Source organism: Protomyctophum parallelum (assembly GCF_964188405.1).
Source record: "Protomyctophum parallelum genome assembly, chromosome: 2".
Taxonomy (NCBI): Eukaryota; Metazoa; Chordata; class Actinopteri; order Myctophiformes; family Myctophidae; genus Protomyctophum; species Protomyctophum parallelum.
Genome location: NC_139699.1, coordinates 30530427 through 30556832, shown reverse-complemented (window position 1 = coordinate 30556832; position 26406 = coordinate 30530427). Strand labels below are relative to the sequence as shown.

Genomic DNA, 26406 nt, shown 5'->3' with positions numbered 1-26406 from the left:
GGGCGGGGTCTTTGGGCTGGATCCAGGCTAGTATTGCACAGGGTTCTCTGTCCGGTAATACCAGTAACCAATTTCTGAGTAAATATATTTAATTGGTTCTCCAGCTTAGCAATGGAGGGCATCTCATTGAGCCATGTTTCAAGAGATGGCTCAATGAGATGCCCTCCATTGCCATTCCTTGCAGTGCTTGACAATAGTTGAGTATGTTCTGTATATCTGGCTGCTATGGTGCAACGTGCATCTCTGTATATCTGGCTGCTATGGTGCAACCTGCATCTTTCATATCCCTGCTCTCTGAAGGTCATCGATCGCACCCATTCGTCCCCTTGTTTTTGTTTTGTGTGTGTGTGTCTCTTGTACAGTATGTAGTGTTAAGCTTACTTTTCTGTCATTCTCTCTCTCTCTCTCTCTCTCTCTCTCTCTCTCTCTTTCTGCAACTATTAGAATGGTAAGTATTCCCCCAGCTTTAATCCAAAAATCTGAACTAACCCCTAAAGCTCTATTTTATACTTTATACTGGAGTCAGGTCTTTTATTTATTATTTTGGTCTTAAACCACACTTCATAACCATAGGTGAGGAACGAAGATTGCTCTGTAGACACTAGACACAGAGCTTTGCCTTCTGGCAGTTCTCTGGCAGTTCTCTTTTCGTCACAACAGTATGGTACAGCGACTCACCGGCTGATCTCCTGCTCTGTCCTCCCCTCACTCGTGAACAAGACCCGAGATACTTAAACTGCTTCACCTGGGGCAAAGTCTCATTCCCTACCTGGATGGCACAATCCATCAGTTACCTGCTGAGAACCACAGCCTCAGATTTGGCACATACACTCTTTCGTTCTTCCTTCTTAAACCTAATTCATGCTTATTTGTTACTTTCTTATAGCATAAGTTATCCCTACAGCAGTCTGACACAATAATTCACATCAGTAACACCTGTGAAACATGAAACATCCAATGATAATAATGATTGAAACTCGCATTGACTTAAAAGGCCGAAGGCAAATGCAAATTGAAAGCAAGCCTCAAAGCAATGGTCAATATTGCTCATGTCTAATCAAAGCCTTGTGATTAGAGTGTCTCCCAGTCGCCTCCCAGCCTGAGACTGGGAGGTTGGGGTTCAATCCCTGGCCAGGTCATACATAAGACTCTGCAAAATGGGACAAAGTGCCTCTCTGCCTGTCACTCACTTAGGGCGTCAGCCGTCAGGGAGTGTCCAGTGTACTGCAACTATATTGGCCTCATGGCTTGGCAAGGCTTACTAATTAATCAACTAAAGTCCAAGTCAATATCTGAAGTAATTTGTTCAATATCAGTGGTTGAAAAGGTCTGATCCAGAGACCCCTATATACTATAGTCCATATCCTCTCTCTGTGAGTCCTGCAGTCAATCACAGCATACAACAGCCATATATGCTCCATTCACTTCGGCAGCACAATAATAAGTCATTACAATAATGATTGCCAGCAACCAACAAAAGAGCAGCGTCGGCGAGGAGGAAAAGGAGAGAGAGGTAAACTGCTGATATTTGGAGCTAAGGTGTGCCGGCGTATAGGCAAATGTGCCCATGTAAGCATGTGAATGGTAGGGTGCATGGATACAGTCTTGTTCTTGCTGAAGTAAGTATGTACTGTTCTATAACAGGTGAGAACGCTCTGTGAGGCGGTGAGCTGCCATTTATATCCAGGCGTTTTGTCCAGGTGGACAACAGCTGTATATGTCTACAAGGCCAACTGTGTTTGCAACACACACAAACACACACACACACGAGTCAGGAGTAGGCAATATTACGCGCACATAACCACCATCACTATCTGGATATTGATTATTCTTACCAAAATATCTGCCAGCATCCACTAACGGACTAACCAACCTAGAATAGGAAAATATTCTGAAATTAATATTTGTTGTACAGGGAAAAAGGAGGGGGCCAGCATAGATCAACTCAATAATAAATATATAGGCTACGGTAGGGTTTATGTTTAATAAAATCCTCAAATATATGGATCCTCATATCTCATACTCTGCACTGTAGAGGCTTTAATAATTATGTCAATATTATATAATAAATAACATCCTTTACATTGTCGTGTTCCTTCTCCTATTGCCCTGTGCGTTCTCATACCCACAAATCCAGAACATTGTCATCAAATGCCACACACCTGTAGGTGAGGTATAGGCAGTGCCTCTAGGCAGAGAAATATCAGGGAAACACACTATGACTATCTCACTGAGCATCCTGAAAGTACCCAAGGACCCACCCACCCTCAGACATCAGCAACATTATGAAAATCACATAAACATAATTATCCGGGTGAAAATCACCCAGGTTTAGTGTTCTAGCCAGGGTTAACCAATTTTGACCTGAGATCAGATTCTAAATATGTCTTCTGCATCCTGACAGTTTTCTGAAAAAGCTATGTTTCTATGTCAGTCGATTTTTCAAAAATAGCAGACCTACAAGCTCGTAGCGCGCCACTCGGTGGCGTGCTATGAGCTTTGTAGATCTGCTATTTTTTAATAGCTAAAGCATAACATAATGCTAACACCAAAATGGGTTAATATGACCAAAGGCTAAATAGAACAGTACAGTGTCAGTTGTGGACTTTGTGGACTTCACAAAAAAAAGGAAAAAAGGAGGGTGAAGGGGGCATTCACCAATGACGTTTTATATAATATACGTTTTATACTGTCAACTAGACTGTCAACTCAACTATGAGACACTTAACCCAATGGCATAATGCTTTGTCATGCACATAAGGGGAATTATCTCTACTAGCATGTTATAGAACACTTGAACCAGTTGGTGGAGCTCTTCCATGTTTCTAAGTGTGCTGTGTTATCTTGCTGCTTTCCAAACAGGCATGTCTTCATTGTCCTTCTCTGCCAATGCTCAGCTCACACACTAAAGCAAGACAGCATTGTTCTTCTTCTCTTTTATCTCATATCTATTTCACTGCATTATAGGCTAATGATGAATGGGATACAAGAAAGCCTTGTAATTATCTACAGATATTTATATAAAAATAATTGACAAAAAAAAAAAATCTTAGATTTCTTGTTCAAATTTGATCATTAGGCTATTTAGGCGAGACTTTTAAACCCCAAAACTGGTAACCGCACTCTACCTTCATAACAATATTATTTTAAGCAACTTGATCTGAAATGTAAGACTCAATCTCATTATTTGATTTACAGCCAGCATGCACATATATACTCTGTGAGTCATGTTTGGATGAAATGTAAATAATGCTGTATCTTGTTTATCTACAGGAAATACAGTTTTCCTAATATTTGGATTAAACATAAATAAGCAATAATGTTGACTGCAGCTATACACCCCAAGCATATATAGGCCACATGAAGGGGCTTTATAGGTCTAGCCTTCATGAATGAGTTATATGAGATTACAATAGGCATATTATTATAATTCAACAGTTTACTTTACTTTACTTAAGATATTTTTGAACTAGTTGAGGCTACTAACAATGATGATGTTGACCAAAGTAAAGATATGCATGCTATTTATCATCCTACATATAACTTTAGCATAAGAGCCTGCCTGCTTGCTCAGGGGATGAATTGAATCTTGACCTTCAGGTAAAAATTTGTGTCAGATCTGTGTGTAGGTGAGACATGGACCTGCTTTGACACGATCTAAATGTCTCAATCGAAGAGCAGGGAGACAAAATATATAACCCATGAATGAATGAATGAATGAATGAATGAATGAATGAATGAATGAATGAATGAATGAATGAATGAACGAATTAATTAATTAATTAATTCATGATAAAACGTTAAATGGATCCGAAAGACAGTGACCAAACTGAAAATAAATCCACATATCCATAATCCAAACAACGCCCGTCCATTCCTGACACACCTGCAAGTAGCCTGAGCCTATACGAGTCACGACATACACCGACAACGTACTGAATAAAGTCAATTAGATAATGTAGCCTATGCGTGCCCTGTTATGATGAATATTGTAAACAAGTTAACAGTTTTGTATTTAGTTGTGCTTGAATTGTAGGCCTAGCATACTGTAATTCTCCAATCTGTTATACTTCAATCAATCAATCAATAGTCAATATTTTTATCCCAGATATTATTTTTATAGCTGCATCAGGAAATCTCAAAATAGATCAAACAGATCAAATAAATTGTTTGAGCGAGTTGTGATTTTGCCTGGTTATTGGCTGTGGCTACGCTACTAACAGCATGTGAGTGGGAGTCAGTCGACTCATAAACACCATGTTTTAGGTTTTGCCTGTACAGTAAGCCACAATCCCAACTTCCGTGGTAGCGCTCTACTCCACACCCTGTTTTCCGGGGAGCCGTGTGGGAATCCAGCCCTTCCATGCGCTGCTGCGTCTACGTTCTGTTCGTGTCGTGAGCAGGAGGTGGCTGCGCTGGCGTTTCTACTCCGAGCTGAGTCGGATCTTCATATCTTTTCTATTGTCGCTATTCTTGGGTTTTACGCGTCTGGCACGTTCATCGGAATAGATCGTATCGGTGTATTATCGTGTAATAGCGCGCGTTTGCCTGTGCCGGTGCCGCCGCGGCAATGGATTGATTTCAGTTTTCCTTCGACTTCCCCCCCCCCTCCCCAAAAGAAAAAGCCTCGACCAAGTTGAGAAAACACTTTAACCTGCGGTTTCTTTCCGAACCATCTACATGTTTCATCCGGGCCAGTTTTAAAAGTCGCTGGTTCCGGATGTTTGGGTATATTTCGTAGGTGAGACATTGAACTTTTTTTTCCTCCTCCGTTTTGTCTTGGGAGTGTATTTCAGGAGGTGGCCGAGGATATAAAAACACGGATTTTGCCCGGGGTTCGAGAAGCCTGCAAAGATTTCTTTTTTGAAAAGTGATGGCCGAGCGGGGAGCACGGTCGCCCCTCTCTCTCCTCTGTCTCACCTTTCTCTGCACGGCGACCACCGTGGCAACAAGACATGTCGACAAAGGTAAGGCATTCGCAACATTGTCTCCAGAATGCAACATGTTATTGTTGAATGCCCCCGTTAAAAGTTACAATGTATCACGAGTTAGTAAACCTTGGAATGCAAGTTATTAGCTCCAACAGACATGCTATACACTACAGTTTCAAGGTACCCAGCTATGTGTTTTCAATTCAATTCAAAGGAGCTTTATTGGCACTACACGAGGAATACGTTTACATTGCCAAAGCAAGTGTCAAAATAATGAAAAAAGTGAAAACCGTTTAAAGAAATGGGGAAAGAATATACAGTTGGATGGGTACACACTACAGCATTGTGTTAAAACAGAGCTTTTAGCTAGATTGCGTCGTTATATACTTGTTATACAGGATATGAAGCTTTAAAAAACCCCAAATAGCAGCAGTCTTTTGTAGACACTTTGGGACAATTAGCAGCATTTTTTCACCAAACTATTTCAATAGTATACAAAAGGCCTCAGATTTAAAATGCCTCTTTGATATTTGATGTTCTCCGTTTTCAAATGGAACATCACATCTTACACTGCTTTTTAATTACACTGCTAAAGCAGTGTAATTTAATGATTGGATATAAAATGTAAAATCCCTTCCTATGTTGATACAATGCTACACTCTTTTTCTCTAAAGTCCCTATTGTCTGCTGAGGTGTTCTATCGGAAATGTCGACAGATCTTTCTATTTGTATTTGAGTCTTCTTTTCTTTATGCCAGCAGCCATCGGATCTGCCTACTGTACACCTCACTGACGTTTTCACTAAAACGCACTTGGCTTTTTTTTAAATTATTTTGTTATTTGCCAGTTAAAATGGCATGTGTAGCCTAGAATCGGCTATGTCTGCCATTGCAATCATATAACTGAAGGAGGGTGGCACTGGCAAGGACCTGGCCTGGGTCTGTAAAACCATGCACTGTCTGAGGCTGAAGACTCATTAGGGCTCACTGTCAGGTATTAAGCGAGCATCATCAGTCCAGCAGACATCTCATTACCTGGGCGTCAATACAGGTTTAGCTGATGGATAAACGGTACACAATGCATTTGCTTCTGTTAAATCCTTTTGAACGAGCAGAGAGTATGTATGTATGTGCATTGGTCGTATTGCTTTGGTGAATTTAGACTCCCCCTGTTATGCTAGTCTTAAATTAGTTAAATTAATTCAGGTACTACTGACTTGCTCAGCTCTATTCTTCGGCACAGTCTGTGTAGGCTACTTTAATCACTCAAGCACATGTGACTGAGTCACTGTGGAAGAGTGATGAAAAGAAATCGCATGCACTTTCGCCCATTAGAATAACATACACAACACATACCTCATTCAACAGCTCACATAGACTACTTCATCATGGCAAATTAATATGATTCAACACAAATAGCTTCCCCTTTCAACAACCCAGTTCATCAGTGAAAGTAGTAGTTGAATTCACTGTAAGCAATGCTTAAATGTATAATGGTTTTGTCTTGGTGTGTGTGTGTGTGTGTGTGTGTGTGTGTGTGTGGGGGGGGTGTATTGGATGTTCAAAATGCAGCCTTCGCTTTTATAGGGTTACTGTTCAGGTTACTGTTCAGGTTATGAGAATGTGGAGAGAAGAGAGGTCTTCTGGTGATGGACCACAGCTAGCTAGCTGTTGAGCTGTTGCATGTGGAGAGTGATAAAAGACCCTCTCCTCCATGTGGTAGAAGCAAAGGGGAGAGGAGAAAGAGAGAAAAAAGGCCCCTCCTTGGCTTTGCTAGAGATCAGTACAAAAGAGAAATGGGGGTAGGGTGAAACAGGCCGACTGTCTGGAAAGTAATAAAACCAGGAGATTAAGGGGAGCGGGGAGTTCCTTTGGGAGCTCTGATTGATTCCAGAGAATTGGACTGGGACCCACACGCGGAGAGAGTCTCAAATTACTAATTGTGGGGTCCCCCTCACTGAAAATATCTGTTTATTCGAAACACATTTCTTTGAGGTCCACACTGCAGTCCTTAGCAAAGTGGAACCATGGCCAGAACTTTTTTTTTATCAAAGTTGGCAGAGTTGCAACCCTAGCTTAAAAGAGTTTCAATCCATCTCCTCCGTGCTCATTGGTTCCCATCTGCCTCTGGGGACAGGCATAATGAATATGCATAGTTTTAGTTTAAACAACCTGAAAAGTTCTGCCATATATTGAGGAGTCAAACCGCGGCGCTACACATTGCTGCTATGCATCCATTCTCCTCTCTCAGCTCAAAATTGTTCACTAAACTCTTTTCAATTCTTCTGAAAGTTTGTCTTTGTAAACAACTCCTTGTCAGATGAGTGTAAAATCCATTTGGCTCCTATCTTATCTCTCTAATCCTTCTTGGAGGGAATTGCGCACTGATTGTCTCCCAGCAGACAATGCAAATAGCTTGCTGAAACGTAAACATTTGGCAACCCTTTCTGCTCCCACAGACCACTCTCATGGGGTTTTATCCTCTCAGACCACCTTGGATGCACTGCCACAGTGCCACAGACATTAAAAACAACAACCAGTGTTTTCTTTGCTACATTTAGGGCCCTTTCAGTGGACAAAGAACATCATCTAACATCTTTGTCTAAGCAGGGTTTTGGGATGTTAAGGTGATTCTAAATGTATCATGTATATGGCAGGTGGATTAAAAAATATATAAATGTTTAATCTGTGTTTATATGGCCATTCTTATTTATAATTAATCAAACTTTTTCTATGTCCATTGTCCCCAACATGTCGGCACATCTCACAACTGCAGTATAGCAGGCTGTCTATCAAATTTACAGAGGTAGGCTACTTAATTGTTTAGCACCGGTCCTCAGAGCAACAATACACCACAATTGTCAGCAGGATGACACAGTTGCCCTGGAGACTCAACTGCTGTCTTTCCCGTAAATTTCACTGTTTTCTGATCTTTTATTTATAGGTTGCAATTGCTCATGAAGTCCTAATGACCTCTCTCCACTGAGAGATGGATAATTGCACACTTGGCCAAATGTTTGATTAATCCGTTTCACTAATGTTTTCATCTCCCATGGAGATGCTGCTAGGTTTTAGGGATGGAGAGACTGATAATTTAGCTTTAATTAAAATTGGTTGGTACCTGCTGATCTAATCACAAAAACAAAAAACAAATGTTTTCATATTTTGCCAACATTCAAGTACAAGTACTTACAAGTTCAAGTTTAACTAAAGTTTCTCACCTGTCCAAAGTAATTTCTGATACAGACATAATAACCTTTTTTAATCAATTAAATGCTGTTATATCAACAGGGATAGGACCCTGTTGATATAACGGCATTTAGGTCAATTATAACATTATGCCGGAAACAATTTGTTGTAGCATTGCTGTCATGGCTGAGCCTGTGACTGCTGTGTGTTTACTATATTTGCCTCCCCCCCCCCCCCCCCCCCCCCCCAATGTCCCTCCCACATTAATATTGCATATGATTCAGGTAAAACAATGGGTCTCTCTGTTGTCCACCCATCACATTAATGTCACTCAAACACTGCAATAGCTAAACTCTTGTTGTTTTTCTGGTGTTGAATAATTTTCATGATGCATTCACACACCAGGGAGATCAAAATAATCAAGTCATTTGAATTGTGGGAAACAAGCTGCTGTTTTTTGGTCATGTTAACTGATAATATGAACATGGAATGCGTTTTGGCTCATTAATTAATGAAGCCTGTGTTCTGTCTGCTGTCCCGGGTATAACTCGGGCACCGTCTGACCCTTGGACGGAGGAGTTGTGTGTTCCATATGTGCAGTGATCGGACCAACTGTTTCCGAAAAACAACACGATCTGTGGGTCTGTGGGGGATGCACCCAATCTCTGTGTGTTTGGGAAGTGTGTGAGCACCGGCTTCCCTGATTGGTCTAACCAATCTGTCAACTTAATCGATTGGCCAGGATTCACGTCACATATTCGTGCCTTGGCAAGATGTCCTTTGGTTTGCCATTGTTCTGTTCACTCGGAACATCATGATGATGATATTGATTAGTACTATGCGCCTTTATCGTTCGGGAGGAGTGTGGCACTCTGAAACACTGGTGTGTTCGATATAGGCACGCTGACCGCACTGCCGATACAAACTACTGTAATTTCCGGACTATAAGCCGCTACTTTTTCCCATGCTTTGAACCCTGCGGCCTATACAACGGTGGGCTAATCTATGGATTTTTACAGCTATCGGCCAAAGCATTCTAAATCTATCTCTATGGCTGGCTATGGCCTCTATGCAGCTTATAGTCCAGTGTGGCTTGTATATGTACACATTCGGTTTTTTCCCTAATTCAGGTGTAGGGATGGGTATCGTTAGGATTTTTTCGAGTCCGGTACCGATTCCGGTTCTGCTTATCGATTCCGGTTCTTAACGGTTCCCTATTTCGGTTCCAAAATGGTATAAAATAACTTAAATAAGAGGTCAAATGTTTATTTAACAAAAAAGCTCAATGTCAATTTGAGTATATATATAATGTACAATGAATAGTGTAACATCCTCTCCTTTATTGAGCCATTTGTGGATAATATAGTGATTATTTTAAATATAATATATCTATTCTGTATTTACCCAGGGCAATAGTATTGTAGGCTACTTCTCTTACTACTAACTACTGACAATGACAAATAAAAGCATGTCTGAGATCTGAGAGCAACACACACACACACACACACACACACACACACACACACACATTAGCATCGCTAATGGGGGGGGCATCTCCAGCCGATAGGTGAGAACAATTTGCCGACGTGCGAATGGTGGGATCATTGAAAACAAAGGCGGCTTGCATGCTGTGGTTTGCTAACAGAAATGTGCATGCTATCATTTGTTGTTTTTCTTGTTTTTTCGCCACCTCTCTTCGACAGTTCGACTGCAAGCTCTAAAGTTAATTAGAGTTTAATTTAATTAATTTAGAGTCTAAACTAATTGAGCGTCTGGACCCTACGCCGTGATCACACACACACACACACACACACACACACACGCATCCGAGGTGGGTTGATGTTGATTCAATGCTGTGCAGCGCACATGCATGGTCATGCAGTGAGGCAACTCAGGCAGCAGGGCACAAGACTCCTGTCCCCTCTCTTAAAAGTTTCCTCCCATAAACTTCACTTGAAAATTACGTTTAAGAAACTTTAATAATGATGTTGCTTCAATGCTTCTCTACACAGCGCGTCTCTCTCTCTGTCTCTACACTCCTCGACAACTCCACGCAGAGAAATAGCCCCGCCTCTGCAAGCCACAAGCCCACAACGCGTCGCTGATGCAACGCGGTGTGGGCTTGTAGATCAGCTCTGTTCCCTGCGCTTCTATTAAAAGGGTAGAAAATAAATAAATAGCGTGTGACCGCGTGTCTGTGGGAACCGATAGAGAGAACCGAAATTGAATTATTGTAATGGGTACCCGGTACCCAGGCAAGTTCGGTTCGGTACATACTTGGTCCCGAGGTTCGGGACCCACCCCTATTCAGGTGCGCTTTATAGTCCGGAAATTACAGTAATAGGCAAGTGCACTTCCGGTGTGCAACTGTGAATTTTCCGAATGCACTCCGTTTGAGAGAAATAGACGGGGCGCTCGGATAAAAATGCCTTTTAATAAACAATGCAGCAGTGCTAATTGCTGTCCCAGCAAATTTCTAACACCCGTGGCACATGTGGTGAGTTATTACTTTATATTTGAAATCTGAATGTCATGTTTCAGGGCTACCTGTGAACAAATTCGAAAGCTGTGTTGATTGAAGCGTTTTTCAGAACACATGTATAATATCTTAGATGAAAATAACCATTAGCCTCATAAAACATATCATATAACGACATTGCCATTTCATTTATGCATGACTGCAGTGTGCGGTCCTAGTTAATGCATCTCTTTTGCATAGCCGTTTCACGTCCTGGCTTACAAAGACAGAAGAGGAGCCAAGCTTCTGTTGTCTCATGTTCTAATCAATGCATGCCTCTCAGAATCATGGCATGATGTCAGCAAATGACAAATATGTGTATGAAGTAATATTTAAAATAATCACCTTGGTGTTGTCAAGAAGAGGTTTGTACGGAGTGACTCTGCAGTAGTCTAGCTCTGTCTATGAGGGTTGGACAGTCTGTGAGGAGCTAATCTCATTGGACCGATCAGCACCAAATGTCTTGTGCACAGAAGACAGAACTGCACACCGCCAGAGTAGGCTACAGACATATATTCATACAAATATTCTCGGTCTCTGATTGGGCTGAAACCTTGACCAAATTTGTCTGACCATAGGTTGGTCACATGAAGTCGGAGAGCAACCCCATTCCCATCTGATCCGGCAATCCAGTCCACATTCAATTTTTATAATTTCACCTGGAAATCATGTCGACCCAAAATAATTGATAGGCATGGTGGTTGTTCCAAATGAATATTACGCAAGGCAAGCTCAGCAAGAGGACTTGACCTAAACTTTTCCTAAAACGTTCTGTTGGTTCTGCCCCGTGCCCTTGTTGTTGTGTGCTGCCATTGGGCATCAGCTACTGAGGATTATATGACACATACAATCTGTGCTTGTCAGATGAGCCTAGCCTAATGAGAGCTAGGCTTTGTTTATTTTATAGTTTATACTGAACCCATACCCTTCCCGTAGCCCTGCATAACAAGAAACATAAAAGGGAGGATTGTTTGCAAAGCTTCTTGCCTGAAGCTGGAGAATCAGAGCTTGATGTTTCCAGCATATTCATCTGTGAAATCTTTATCTCAAAACTCTGAGAGAGATGGAGATGATAGTCTCCAAGTGTCTTTCACAGTTGACAGATGTTTCTACACCTGAGGGAATCCTGTCGATTTCACTTTTGAATGGGTTTACAGTTACGCTGCGATTCACCATGTCTTTGCTTTAAACTTAACTATACAGCCTAATAGCCTAATACACATGGGAAATATATTAATATAATTTCATGTAATTAATTTTGCTTATTATATTAGCTCATAATTATATGGTTATTATAAATGTCATTAAGAACTGCACTTCACAGACCTGAAGTTATACCTCCACCGTGCTTTTGGATGCCATCAAGGGGGTGAAGGATTGACCTGAATATTAAAAACCTCCTCGGCTGCAGAGTCGAATAAACAAAATCCTAAACGTGCGCAAATGCACATTCTATCAAAGACAATTTATGAGCATTTAAAAAAACAAGAGGAGAAGAATCCGTCTTATTTCCATGGGGGGGGGGGGGGGGGGGGGGCATTGCCCAATTTGGCTAGTGCAATTTGAACCTTGTTAACCCTGACCCAGTTAGTCATAATTCTTTTGATGGATCTTCTGTGGTCCTAACAATACAAGGGCAGGCCAGGGCTGACCTAATTTGCTGACCAAATTAACTTGTATTGTTTGAATTTCTTCTAAACCTCACTCATCCTCATCTTCACTCACTGGTTGTGTGAGTGTGACACCATATTCTTGTTCAGACGGTGCAGTCTCAATTGCTCATGGTCATGTATCTCTCTCTCACTCTCTCTCTCACTTCAGTCAGGTCAAAGGAGCACTTCATGTGCTGGAGGGGGTGTGGGCAGTCAGTCACAGAGAGAGGATTGTGAACACTGCTCAAACAAGCTGCCTACCATCGTCTTGTGCCTGGCCCTGTGGCTTTTGGCAGCTTCAGATATGGTGGGATGTGTATGTTTGTACGGGTATTTGTATAGGCGTGTGCCACCCATCTGGGGATGAGCAGCTGTTTTTATCAGGGAGGTTCAGAGAGTTTTCTAGTTAAAAAAAAAGGTGTTTGTTTTACCTAGTTTTAACTGCGATAGGTGGTGAGAAATGTGGCTATTATTCTTTGTTCATTGACCATACATCAATGTGTTCTTGTGCAGTTGACAGGTTTTGTAACATAATTTAGTGTGTGTTGAGCTTGCAAAACAAAAGAGAGAGTTCTAGCTTTGCAACAATTTTGATTATGCCACATTTTTGAGGGGCGCTAGCCCCTCCTATACACAGCTGGTTTAATGTTTGTCTTTAGTTCAATGTTTGTTTTGTAAACAAAAATGTACGTCATAATGTGTCATTTACATCATATTGTCTCTAAATTGTTAATGGCGTTTAATGTTTGTTTTACATCTACAAGCTCACAACGTGCTTGTAGATCTGTTTAGTTTCACAATTTATTTTGCCGCTTTTTGAAAGTATTAAAGATGGGGTGAAATGGTTAATTTGGGCATTTTATTTCGAAGTTTCAGCTTGAAATGCTGGCTCTGAAGTTTCTGAACCAATCAGAGCGATCCCTTCAGGTGATGAGACAGTAGCTATGCTACAGGCAGGACGCATGGGTGTTTGTTTACAAGTCACAGACAGTCTGCCAGCTGTACCAGTTTACTGCTATGTGGCTTATTTATAACCTATATTGTTTTCAGATACATATTTTAGCGTGATGATTAAGTTTAAACCGAGTAATACACTGTCTGGAACTCTGGATGTCATCTTGAATGGGATTAAAAACGGAGTAGTTTGTGATCAAAAGCACCTGTGTTTGCAGGACGATACATGCAGCAATGGTAATGATATTGCTTTTATTGATCATCACGCAGTACGTTTTCGTTTTCAGCAAGTAATTAAAATTCGATTTTATGACTTTTGATATAGAAATAAAGGGAAGCTCCGCACACTCAGATCTGCGCACAATCAATGTATTTATTTGGCAAGCTTTCGGTCTACTGACCTTCTTCAGGCATCAGTAGACCGAAAGCTTGCCAAATTAATACATTGATTGTGCGCAGATCTGAGTGTGCAGAGCTTCCCTTTATTTCTTTCTCATGTTCCCTTTGTGGCTCCAGCACCTCTTAAGTTTTCTTTCCATTTTTGTATGACTTTTGATATAAAAATACACAAAAGAAAATGTTCCAATTTTTTTGGCTTCCATTGTTAGGTATGACCACGGATGTGGTCTAAAAGTGTGAAAAACATATTTTTCATTTCACTAGGTCTTTAAGGCTTATGTCTCACCTAGACACAGGATCGGACACACATTCTGAGCTGATGGTCAGGATTCAATTCAACCCCTCCACTTGCACAGTCCGGGGTAGAAGAGGAAAGTTACCATATTACAATATGCAAAATCCCAGACCATCATGAAAACGTGCTGCGTGATGACGTGTCGAGGCCCACATCAATAAAAGCCAATAAAAATGAAGCTCACCAGTTTGATTCCCATATCTGCGTGTCCGTCCAAACACAGGTGCTACTAATTACAGAAATCCTCCGTTTTTAATCCAATTCAAGATGACATCCAGAGTGTATTACTCCTTTTCAACCTAATCATCACCCTAACATATGTATATAGGTTGTAGGGATGGGTCCGATTAATCGATTAATCGATTATCGTTGATAGGACCCGAAATCGATTATGAAAATTAATAATCGATAATCGTTTTTTTTTCTTTTTTTTCCCAGTTTTTTTTTTTATGATAATCTGTTGGAAAGGCAATATTGTCATCCAAACAGGACAGGGCTATATGCCTACCAAAGTGTGCCTGGGATGTGTCTGTGTAGCTGCATGACTGAGAGGAGTGTGAGTGGAGATTGATTCCAATCAAGATACAGGTTTGGAGGATTTAGCAGGTGTTGGGAATTTACCTAATCAGGCCTAGGCTGGGGTTGCTATGGTGATCAATTGGATCAACAGTGGTCCAGGGACCACCAGTGGTCCTCATTTAAAAGATGGAGTTAGTAAACAAATGGACCCTTATTAACTCTCAAGAGTTACAATTATTATTAATCAACTACATCAGGGGTTCCCAAACTTTTTTGACTTAGGTACCCCTTGGGGGGAAGATTATTTTTTATTTGTAGGGTTCATTAAAAAAGAAAAAAAAAAAAAAAGGAAATTATAAACCCCCCCCCCCCGATTAATCGATTAATCGTTAATATTGAATTATACAAATCGATTTTCATTTTGGACACATTTACACATCCCTAATAGGTTGTGTACAGGTTAGAAAAAAATCTCCTGGCTTTTCTGCCGTCTCTCTGTCACTCTCTGTCAAACCACTGTGCATGTGCGTGCATGAGACGGACCTATAGGACCCATAGCCTGTAAGGGACGCTCTGATCTAGAGCCAGCATTTCAAGCTGAAACTTCAAAATAAAATGCCCACTATTTCCGTTTCACTACACCTTTAAAGATTCCTACTTACGTTTTTATTGAATTGCTTAGCATGAACATGGTGAGCAGGCTCAGAACATTTGCAGTTCTAAAGTTACAGTTTCCTCCAAATGTTTTGTATGTGGGCAGTTTAACAACTCAAGAGTTTTTGTTTGCCTTTGTACTTTAGTCAAATATACATGCAAACCACTACACTACACTTTTAGCCATGGCAGGCCTAGTTAAAATAAAATGGAGACAGAAAAGAAGAAAGTGTCAAAATGGCATCAGTAGCCTACATTTTCCATGGCACTCCCCAGACACAGTTTTAGCAACTTGAGTTGAATCCACAAGTTTTACACGGATCGGAGGTTGCAGATGTTGTTATAAGACTAGACTCTGCTTTAAGTAACTAATGGACAACAATAAGTAACAGACTACATGTCATCTGCTCCTCCCACAGACTCACAGTTTCCCACAGTTTCACCTGCTGCTATGGTGATCCCTGCAAAACGTTTTTGCTTGTCTGCTATTGAAACCAAAACAAAATTTAATCTTTGCGAAGTCCAGCACAAGATAGAGACTCTTTTGTGCTGTTTCGCTCTCCCATTTGGCATCAACCTGCACAGAGTGAAGTCGCTTTTTGGTGTTATTGGAGGCCGTTTCTTCTCAACTCGGAACACGGCTAACGCTAACAGTTCAAAAGAGGCAGCCGAAATTGTGAAATTAAGGCTCAAAGTCTTTTTTGCACTAGCAAGATGTAATGGAATTGGCTCTTTAGAATCATGCTATTTTTTGCCCCTTGAAACTTGAATAAAGGTGCTCCTCCGAAGCTCCTATATTGATGACAAATTTTCTGTTCTTTAGACATGGTCACAACATCATCAGTAATTTAGACATGTTCAACAGCTTTAATAAAATGTTATAAAGTAAGCTGTAGGCTAAGTCTTATGGAAAGGGATATAACGGCATGACCAATGAGGAATTGATTGTCATGCTTGGTGGAGTTGGAGACGGTAGCCTAAATATTTTTGCTGTTGCAAATGTCGAGCTCAGATATTGCTACAGTGGAAAACGGTAGCCTCTGGGTGATTTCAAAAACTTCTGTCAGTTCACGCACTATACAATACCGTTCGGAGGGCCCATTGTTTTTGGTAGGGCTGGGCGATCTGGACAAAATTTAGTAATTTGTTTTCTACCAAATGTTAAATGAACTCAGGATTTTACAGTCAGAATAAGGCCCCTTCAGAACAGTAATTTAAAAAAACGGACATGTGCTATTTTCCAGTATGTTGGAGGCTGTTTTGCTTATCTCCAGGTGATGCTCTCGACGTGGCTGCAAGAAGGATTGTGACAGGTCTTTTCTGAATCGTTGGCCCTACATGTCACAGGACAGCTGGGCTCAACTCCCTCAGGTTGATGAAGAAACTGAGCACAGCATCTGGGACAACAATCCCCTGAGCTAAATACAGATATGACCTTCCTCTGCTTGATCTAGACGGAGACAGGGTGAACATGGCGAGGAGTCGGAGGATGTTAGCCCATGGAGATGGGATGCGCCCATCTGCCTGAAGGTCATGACAAGCCAGGCAGTGATAGAAAGCAGCTGTATCAAGTCCCTTACACTAGGCTTGGGCAATATATCGATATTATCGTTTATCGCGATATTTAAAATCAATATCGGTAATATCGTGGACTATATAAATAATATCGAAATCGAATATCGAATAATATCGAAAATAATACCCAATATCATAATTTTACCGTCATGTAAATATGGATTTTCTTTTAAATAAACATCTACATAACTGTATGTGTGTGTCTGTGATGAATTTACAAGTATTTCATTTTAAACGACTATAATTTGCCTAATAACTTAGTGTCCATGCATTGACTGGCACTGACGCTGAATTACGGCAACGAGGCGACAGCAGCGTTGTCGGACCGCCTCCGCCCAGGAAAGTAAACAAAACATGGCGCCGGTGAGAGTAACGAGTCCTAGCAAGTTGGTTCATAAAAAAACATCTGGAAATACTGCTGTTTGGCAGCATTTCGGGTTCCAGCCAAATTAAAAAGGCTGATAATCGATAATACCGATAATCGCGATATTATTCACGGTATCAATACCGATATCCAAAAATCAATATCGCCCAAGCCTACCTTACACTACTGGTGGTTACTGGTTCCTTAGTGGTTCTCAACCTGTGGAAGGGGGGGCTTTTGATCTCAATGTGAAGTGAAGTGCAACTTGTCATTATTATCTTTTGCCCGTGTGCGTGTGTGTGCCCGTGCATGTGTGTGCGTGTGTGTGCATATGCGCGCAGCTTTTGTCCAATGTAATAAGAGGGGCTCCAAGTGGAAACGGGCTTTGAAAACCACTGCCTAAAGCTTTGTCCCTTGAACCTTGACCCGGCAAACAGCCCACCCCACCCATAACAAAATGGACGGGGGACAGCAGCCGGGAGCACCTGCAGAATGGCAGTCAAGTGGCATTCCAGTACAAGACCCCCAGACACATGTCATATGAGACAAGAGGGACATGTTTGCAGAAGGGGGGTGGGGGGAGTTAAACGGCAGAGGTTTTAGCGTGGTGGGACATTAATGGGGAGGGATGGGCTGCCAGCTGCTACCTTGCAACCCTAACGAGATACCCTATCAACAAGGATGGGGGACAGATTTTAATGGCTATAATTACATGTACCGGTAGTTGTCTATTTGCTATGACCATAGGACAAATGTACATATCTGGACAAAAACTCTTAAAACTATTCAAGAGACTATTCACACAGGACCATTTCTTTTTTGAACAGACAAAATTGGAACTGGAATGCTCTCTTTTGATTGGATACATTTGGTATCCCGACCTGAAAATGTATTTTCTGTTTACTAAAGAGCTAGAGAGGTGGGGTGAGACCCCTTTTGCCTAACAAACACCTTGTACAGTATAGAAAAAAGTGGAGGTCCGGGCACACTTAATAGTTAAAAAGGAGGAAAAGTTTATTAAACCGACATGTTTCGACCTATACAGGTCTTCATCAGGGCTAGAATTAGCCCTGATGAAGACCAGTATAGGTCGAAACATGTCTGTGTGCCGGGATCTTTTTTCTATAGATGTGTTATCCCGATTGATCCTAGGAGTACCTTTTTAATATTTTTATATTTTGTATATCTGCACATCTCCTGAGCACTTGGTTGCTTCCTTGCCTCTACCTTGTACAGTATGTTGTACAAAACTGATTCAACTGACTCCAGATGCTATATCTGACAACTTGACAAGCGGCCACTACTAGGTATTTTGAACTATGTAAAGCCACAACATATCCCATGTTGGGACCAACTGCATTCCACTTGGAAATGTGTGAGGGCATGAGAAGGAAGGCACTGCAGGAAACCACTTTGATTGTTCATTGGACAGCTACCTAAATACATTTTCTGGTTTCATATACATTATCCATTTATTGTCTCCACCAGGCCGAAGGCATGTGGGGAGAGTATGTTTTGCACTTCGTCCGTCCGTGTGTCCGTCCGTCCGTGTGTGTGTCCGTCCGTCCGTGTGTGTGTCCGTCCGTGTGTCCGTGAACAGCTAATCTCGGCCACCGTTAACCCGGTCGATGCCAAATTTTGCACACACACTCCCTGGATGCCAACGATGAACCTCTGCCCCAAACTTTCCAGAACGGCCTGTTATAGAGCCACCAGGAGGCCGCTTTGTGCAAAACAAGTTTTTTCACAGTACACCTACAGATTTTGTCCAAACATCACGCAAATTAGTACACAGTCTCTCTAGAGCCATTCAACGAAACGGGTCTTTCAGATTTCTCAGACTCCATCCTGATTGGTTAAGATTGGCTTCCAAAGTTCACAGGAGTGCTCAGTTTCAAACAAAATGCTGCAAATCATGAACACATCGCGTGATTTCCGTGAAATTGTGCACGCACATTCCCACTAGGCCGAGGACGAAATGCCACATGAACAATTTCAACTCAGCCTCAAGGTGGCGCTATAACTGGCCGAAAAGTGTTTTTACCTCTAACTGCACGGATCTGTGGATAACCTGGTGGAGACCTGTGCCCAGAAGGGCACTTTTTCTAGTTTGGAGTGGTTTGAATTAGACCTGAGTGCATACGCATGACATTCATGATTTAGTGAACACATGTATTCAAATATAAGTGATACACACACAGACACACGGAAAGCGGAAGCCTAAAACATGTCCTGCTGTCTATTTATACCTTGTGCGAGTGGAATATGGTCCAACAACGCTGAATGAAAAATTACATTTCACAGAAAAGTGTGAAAAGGAGCTTAATTCACATCTGTTTATGGTTACTGTCAACCCTAATAACATTCCCCATGCAGCAATGGCTTATCCATCCAAGAGATTAACAGTTTCATTAAATCTAAGTCCACATTAAACTCCTTTCACGTCCTTTCATTGACGTTGTCAGAACTGGTTGAAGTTACAAAGGGGTAGAGATTTTATTAGCCAATGCTGGCTAGTGGGGTGCTTTTTGTTCTGAGACTGACTGGGGGACCTAATGATGAAGTTCCCTAACCCTCTGCAGACCATGGTGTCCTTTGTCCTCTCTGCCTTTCCCCTGACAGTTCCGCTGCATTCCCAGCCTGGCGGGGCAGTGTCGCTGGACCAGAGCCGTGTCACGCACCCCCATTGGCCCCAAATGACCGAGGTGGGGGGGTCAGGGGTTCAAGTGTCCCCCGTGAGACTACGGCACAGCCCCCATGCTAGCAATGCTTGTCATTAATTTTCAATGACAAAGGAATTGGTTGGCCTTGCGACTATGGGTACATGATATTGATTATTCCCATGGTCATATTCACCAATATCGATTATCGATCGATGATGATACCAATATTGCAATATATTTACATCTGTAGGATTTACCGTACAACAAGTTACGGTAAATTTGCATTGGGACTGTGTTGCTGGGTGCAAATGTCTAAACAAACACTCCTTTGTTCTTATGAACTGATTTATTAGGCCAAACTCTACTACAATACCAAGGACCGGATTGAAACAAGCTGCAATACAGAAGTGTGGTTCCTCAGATATGATTACATTATGCTTTTTCAATCATTCTCTCTGAAATATAGCACTACAATCCAGAGGTGCGCTATATTTTGAGATGGTTGGATCTTCAGGTGGCTTGTTAACTTTTGTATGATGAGGCTGAACAGTCAAATAGCAAATTTGTTTTTGAGAGACTTTGTCTACTGTTTGGGTAAGATAATACAGATGTTTTCACCAACGTGAATACTGCCAACGTGTGGTTGGCACATAATGCAGTATCCCCAACATATTTATCTTAATAACCTCTTTGGAGAATATCATGGAAATGGGCCTCTCTGTCTTAGAAATTAGTTATTTAACATACATGTTTCCCCACTTCTTGCCCTAAAACTCACCCCAAAAAATATGGTGATGAAATAGAAATTTAGTTCCATTATATACTGTATACAGGTTTAATGTTTGTTTTTAGTCATCTTGTCCCTAACACAAACATTAAATGCCATTAACAATAAAGATAATTTAATGTTTGTTTTGTCACCGTTTGTTTTACATCACCATTACATCACCTAATCAACATGAGTTAGACTTTAATATATTAGCGCCCCTCACTTCACACAGGTGTGATTTAGTTTTTTAGACAAAATGGCAAAAGATCATTACTTAAACCTTTTTCAAAGGTGCTTAATAAAAGTTCAGCATCCATGTGTGTGGTGTTGTTTTTGGTCAACACAGGGGCAGCCTGTATTGATAAGATTTCCTGAGTGGAAACGATAGCGTGAAATGCAGGAAGCCATTAGGAAGCTAGGGCCTCATGTCTTTCCTCCGCTGAGTAAATAGTGTCACCCCCGCACCCACCACCACCACCACCCCTTTTTAGCCACTGTGAAGCACAGCGCTAGCAACAAAAAGTAGGAGCGAGCTTGTTGTGTCCCTATTTGACCAGTTTAGTCAATTAGTAACACAACACGCTCATACAGATTCTCGTTGTTGTTCATTTTCTGTTGGTGAGAAATGTCAGATCTGAAGCTCAGAACCTATAGCCACTACTGTTATGTTGTTGATTTGTTACTTTGTAACAAATTAATTACTTTGTTTCAAATACAAATTTAACAAAAACTGTCAACAAGGCAGTTTTTTATTATTATTTAATATTTATTATTATTTTGCATATTATTTTTGGAGTATGAGAGTCTTGTTTTCTCTCTCTGTCTGTATATTGAGGAAATATTGAATTGCATATTGAACCGCTTTAGGGGATATTCTGCCCTTTGTGAATCAGATTGTTGCAAAAGGTAACTCAGTATTTTAGTCCAGATTCCAGAACAACCCAAGGCAGGCATCTCTCCACACAATTTATAGACCTTGCCATATGAATTACATGCAGAAAAACTGAATTGTCACTCTGGAACTTTATATGGGACACAAAACAAAAGTGTGGAGCCTGCGGAAGTCCTCAGCAGCTAGGTGTTTACTATTTGGTCGCTACACCTGGCTGCAACATCCTCATTTTCCTCTGGTATGCAGTGCTGAGTCACACCAACAGGCAGGGTTAAACTACCACCTGTGTATCCCTCTAGAGGAAGGCAGTTATGTCCTTTAATGTAACATAAGCTTATTTGAGCTGGTGATGACCTGTATTTGAGAACATTGGTAATGTAGCTTTGTGGATTGAGGATACTTTTTCAATGAAGCCAACTTTAGCATGACACAAATGCAATGATTTATGATGCAGCAGTGTTCACTCTCTCCAAATGTAGACATTAGCTTTTAAGTTGTACCTTATTCAGGTCTTCATTAATGAAGGTACATCCTAAAAAATCTAATGGACCCCAAATGGACCAGTTTGGATCATTATGGCTCCAACCGTACGTGAAGGATCAGTAGATATAATGTGGTACACATAATGGCTAAAACTAAGTAGGCCTACTTGAGCATTACGGATATGCACAGATTAAGTCCAGGCATCCAATCTCAGGCTGTTCCCTGTCCACTTTACCTGGGATTTACTAGCATACGAAAAGGAAATGAGATGAGATGAAGCGATAAATCTGGAGCAAAGCCTCTCCTCTGAGAATATGAGACACACGCACTGCATCGTCAGTCACCAGAAGCGCAAGGACTTAATTTCCAATAAATTGGCATTGGATGGCAGGGTAGAAGATCGCAGTGGTCCTTCAAAGTAGAGCTTCATCTAACTAATGCCATTGTCAGTTTGACCATATATTTTTCCCTTTTAGATTTCTCCCCTCTAATGATGTGGGAACGGTATTGATGTAGCCATACAGTGACTTGTTTGGAATGTGACTTGTGAGGAAAAGGGTTGATGAGGCCAGCCCTCCTTTTGTTGTAGTCTGTTTAGCCTCCAGCCGTGTGCTTCACTTAATGCCAAGTGTCTACCCACTACGCTACAGATTCATGCAGCGTCTTGTCGACTGGTATACAGATTTCAGCGCATCCCAGTAGAATCCCGGGCAGTTAATTTAAGGGTAGTTAAGTGATTTAGCATCTGTTTTTTATAGGGCCCCAGCGAGACGAAACTGCTAACCCCCTCTGCCTCCTCCGCCCATCTCTGTCTATGCCTGTGGCGTCAAGGCTCCTTTTTGAATTTCAATCAGTCCTGAATGAATTGCTGTGCAGTGTGTGTTTATAGGAGGGGGGATGGTGACGAGGTGGGTTCGTAGTGGTGGTTGTCTGTGTGTCGATCAGATATTTAGTGTGACCAATGGGCCGCTCACTGGAGGCTTGTTGGTGTGTTCTCAGGGGGGCACATGGCTTTAACTGCTGCCCGCGGGGCGAACCCTGCCCTTCCATCTCTGACACACACACACACACACACACACACACACACACACACACACACACACACACACACACACACACACACACACACACACACACACACACACACACACACACACCCTCCCTACTACTACTAGAACACAAGCAGCACAATCAATAACAGCCTTAGCCCCCACCCCCCTTCTCATCCTTTGGTCAGCCACCCCCTGCTTTCCATTTATCAGCACTGTGTTTGATGTTGGCTTCATCATTCTCTGTCAAAGCCCTAACTCCCCCCCCCCCCCCCCTCCTCCCCCTCAACACCTCTGTTTGTGTAATTGTATTAGATTCTCCACGGTGGCACAGTGATTTGGCCAGCCGTAGCTGTTTGGAAGCCAGGGGCTTTTCCCTCATGCGACTAATAACCAGCCATTTGTTTTAAGCATCTTTTTTTATTTTATTAATGTCAATATGCCGTTGTGTCATCATCTTTCTCTCTTTTTTATTAAATTTGTGCTGCTGCTGTTTCGGCTGTTTCTCAAAAGTGTGTAAACTGGGAAGTGGGAACCCACCAAATAGCCTAACAATATTATATGGTGAGGTGGACAGAGATTCCTTAAAAATTGTGGCTTCATGTTTTGATTGTAGAAATTGAATTGGACAACATTTGAGTGGAAAACAAATGTCTGGTATGCACCGTCCTTGCACAAATGCACATATCACTGGAGATGTGTAGATTTATATTCACTGTTGAATATTGTCTGTAAACACATTGATTAGCACATTCCTCAAGAATCAACCTGCTAATGAGCACTTCGGCAGTAAAACAATGAACAAATATGTAAATGTGAAACTTAAGCATTAGCATATTATCAAGGCCTACACTATATATTTATTTTTGTGTAATTGTATTGAACCCATACATAATTGTACTAATTGATTTAGATATGCCACTGCTGCCTGATGAAATTGTGTCTACTCTGCAGTCTCTGTTATAGACAAAAACGAAGGTGGAATGTGTCAAAGTGTAATGCTTCATTCTTAGTTGCATGACAAAATTAGCAGAACTACATGCTCAGCTTGTGCTTGTATTAGTCAATTTTATTATTTTTGGTCTGTGACGTAGGCGCACAACCAAGTATAATTCAGGCTTTAGTGTGTCAGAATGAGGCGTAGCAAGAGAATCCCTCTTTGCCGACTATGCACTCACTACAACCTTGACTGCCACATTAGATCTCTTTCCCCATACAGCAAGCGACCATTAATAATGGATACAGCTCCCCCAAGCCCCCCCCCCCCCCCCCCCCAGGCAAGGCGTCTGCTGCCCCTCTCTCGGGCACCCCCCACCCTTTCATACCTTCCCCATCCCCCTTTTATTTCAGCTGTGAAACTTGCTGGCCAGCAACCATGGCAGGTGTGCATACATCATCACTGCACAGGGCAGGCCACACAGCCTGCAGCTCCCAAACATTCGCCGTCAGACACAGGCCCACCTGCCTCCTAACAGGAACATTGTTGAATATTGGCTACCTGCTGTACACAACTACACATATTGCGTCCGGCCCGTCCATTGCTTTGCAACAGTAGCTGTTATCGTGTGTGGTGATGAGGAAATGAAGCCAAGTCAAGGACAGAACTGCAATTTGAATTGATATTTAGACAAAAATATAGGGCAAACCATGTTTCGTTCTCCTCTTCTTGCCAGGCTGTTAACAAGATAAACGCATTGTAAATGATTCTCTCAAAGTGACTCTACGTTACTTTGTGAGCATGTGTTGGTCAACGGAATGATCTTTCTAATTGCCAGTTGCAACTTGCCTCAGTAACTAGTTAGTCAGTTAGTATTAACTGACTGTTCTAACTAACTGCTTTGTTGAGATCCAACATCATGCTGAATGTTGGCCAGACCCTCTCACAGTTTATGAGTTTAGCTCATTTTGAGTGACAGTAATTTTGCACAGAGATTTTTATTTTATTTTGTTAGATGATATCTGAATCCAGATGCAAGAAAGTGCAGCACGCCAGCCACATACTGTCTGTAGGGATGTGATTGGATGAGAACGATGGTTGAATAAGAAGAGAAGCTTTTGTGAAAAATGAATCTTACTCATCCTATTTCCATTGTAACGATATTTTGTTTTGTTTTTCATGTTGGCATTGTAGGCATGGTCATTAGACTAGAATCTAGCCATCATCTAAAATTTCATTTAACATATATACCATACGTAATGACATTTTGATCTGGAAAAGCTCCCTAATTCAATCCCTTGGAATTTAATGTGGACTGACTTGGCTCCCAGTTGTCTTGTTTAGTTTGTAGATTGACACTGCCTTGTTGCTCTCTATCATGACAATCGGACGGATTAAATGTGTTTAGGCGTGTCTATTATACAGGAAACAAAATGGCTCTTCCGTTTCATGTTGTTGGCCAGACAGAGTGGGTTACTATGGTAGAGGTGCTCTTGACCTGACAGCACAAGTTGTATATTCGATGATATACAACATGTGCTGTAGTGTTGGGCGTTCTAGCCAGGGTTGTTTTTCCATAGCAGACAGGCTGACAGCATCTCTTGTGTCGCACAGTCACAGTGAATATCGAACACCTCCATGGCGGTTAGTAGATTTCCTCTCAAAAAGAGATGCTGCCAGACACTGTCAGACACTTAGCTCTTATCCTGCTGTCACGGTCAAACTAAAGTATAATAGAATCAATGACAAGAAAAAGGGGGTGTGTGTGTTTCTGTGTGTTGGGATGGGGGGGCTCAGCAGGAGGCCCGGTTGACAGATTAAGGACAGGTTTACAACATTCCCGGCAGACATTCCTTCACAGAGTGCCTGTCCACCCACTTCCACGGGATTATGTTTATCTGCTCTAACTTAATATCCTCCTATATGTTTGTGTGAGTGCCTTAATGGAGCTTTAAGCGATGCATAGAATCCAGCAATACTGTCTGTTAAGAGGGAGGATTGCACTGCTGTTGACACAATGCTTTGCATATACAGGAGAATACTCAATCACTCTGGCCTGAATGTTTTCACATTGTCAGAGGGCAACATATACACTAAACTCTTAGTTCTGCTATGTGAGATGATCATCAGTGGTATTAACTTTGAGGGATAATGTCCATTAATACATGCAATGCTAATGGACTGTGCAGTGTGCACTGATAGTGATACTCTTTATTCTTGAGAGTGTACTAAATGGAATCAAATGGCCCTGCATAGTTTACATGTACCCAGCAATAATCTCTTAAAGGACCACTTCACCACTTTTCATCTTCATATAATAGGTCCTCAGTTATAAATAACAAATCTTTTCTACTCAGTCTGTGTAGGAGGGCTGTGGGCAGTTCAGAAACCCGTCCACCAGTGACATCATCGATGGGAAATCCAAGCTAATAGAAAATGCAGGCTTTCTAGTCCTGAAAAGTTGCAATGCGAAGTTTGAGAGGTTTCTGAACTGCCCACAGCCCTCCTATGAGACACAGATTGAGTAGAATTTTTTTTAATCATGATTATTAGTGAGGACCTATT

The 26406-nt window shown here is 41.6% G+C and overlaps 1 protein-coding gene across 4 annotated transcripts in view; it reads left to right on the top strand.

Moving 5' to 3' along the window:
• Positions 1-4359: 4359 nt before the first annotated feature.
• Positions 4360-26406, top strand: part of neo1a (neogenin 1a) — a 193068-nt gene continuing 171021 nt past the window's right edge. For all 4 annotated transcript variants that reach the window (XM_083759839.1, XM_083759838.1, XM_083759837.1 and 1 more), the window contains exon 1: positions 4360-4967. In XM_083759839.1, coding sequence (XP_083615965.1) covers positions 4874-4967 — 94 coding nt within the window. In that variant the 5' untranslated portion in view covers positions 4360-4873. The remainder of the gene's footprint in view (positions 4968-26406) is intronic.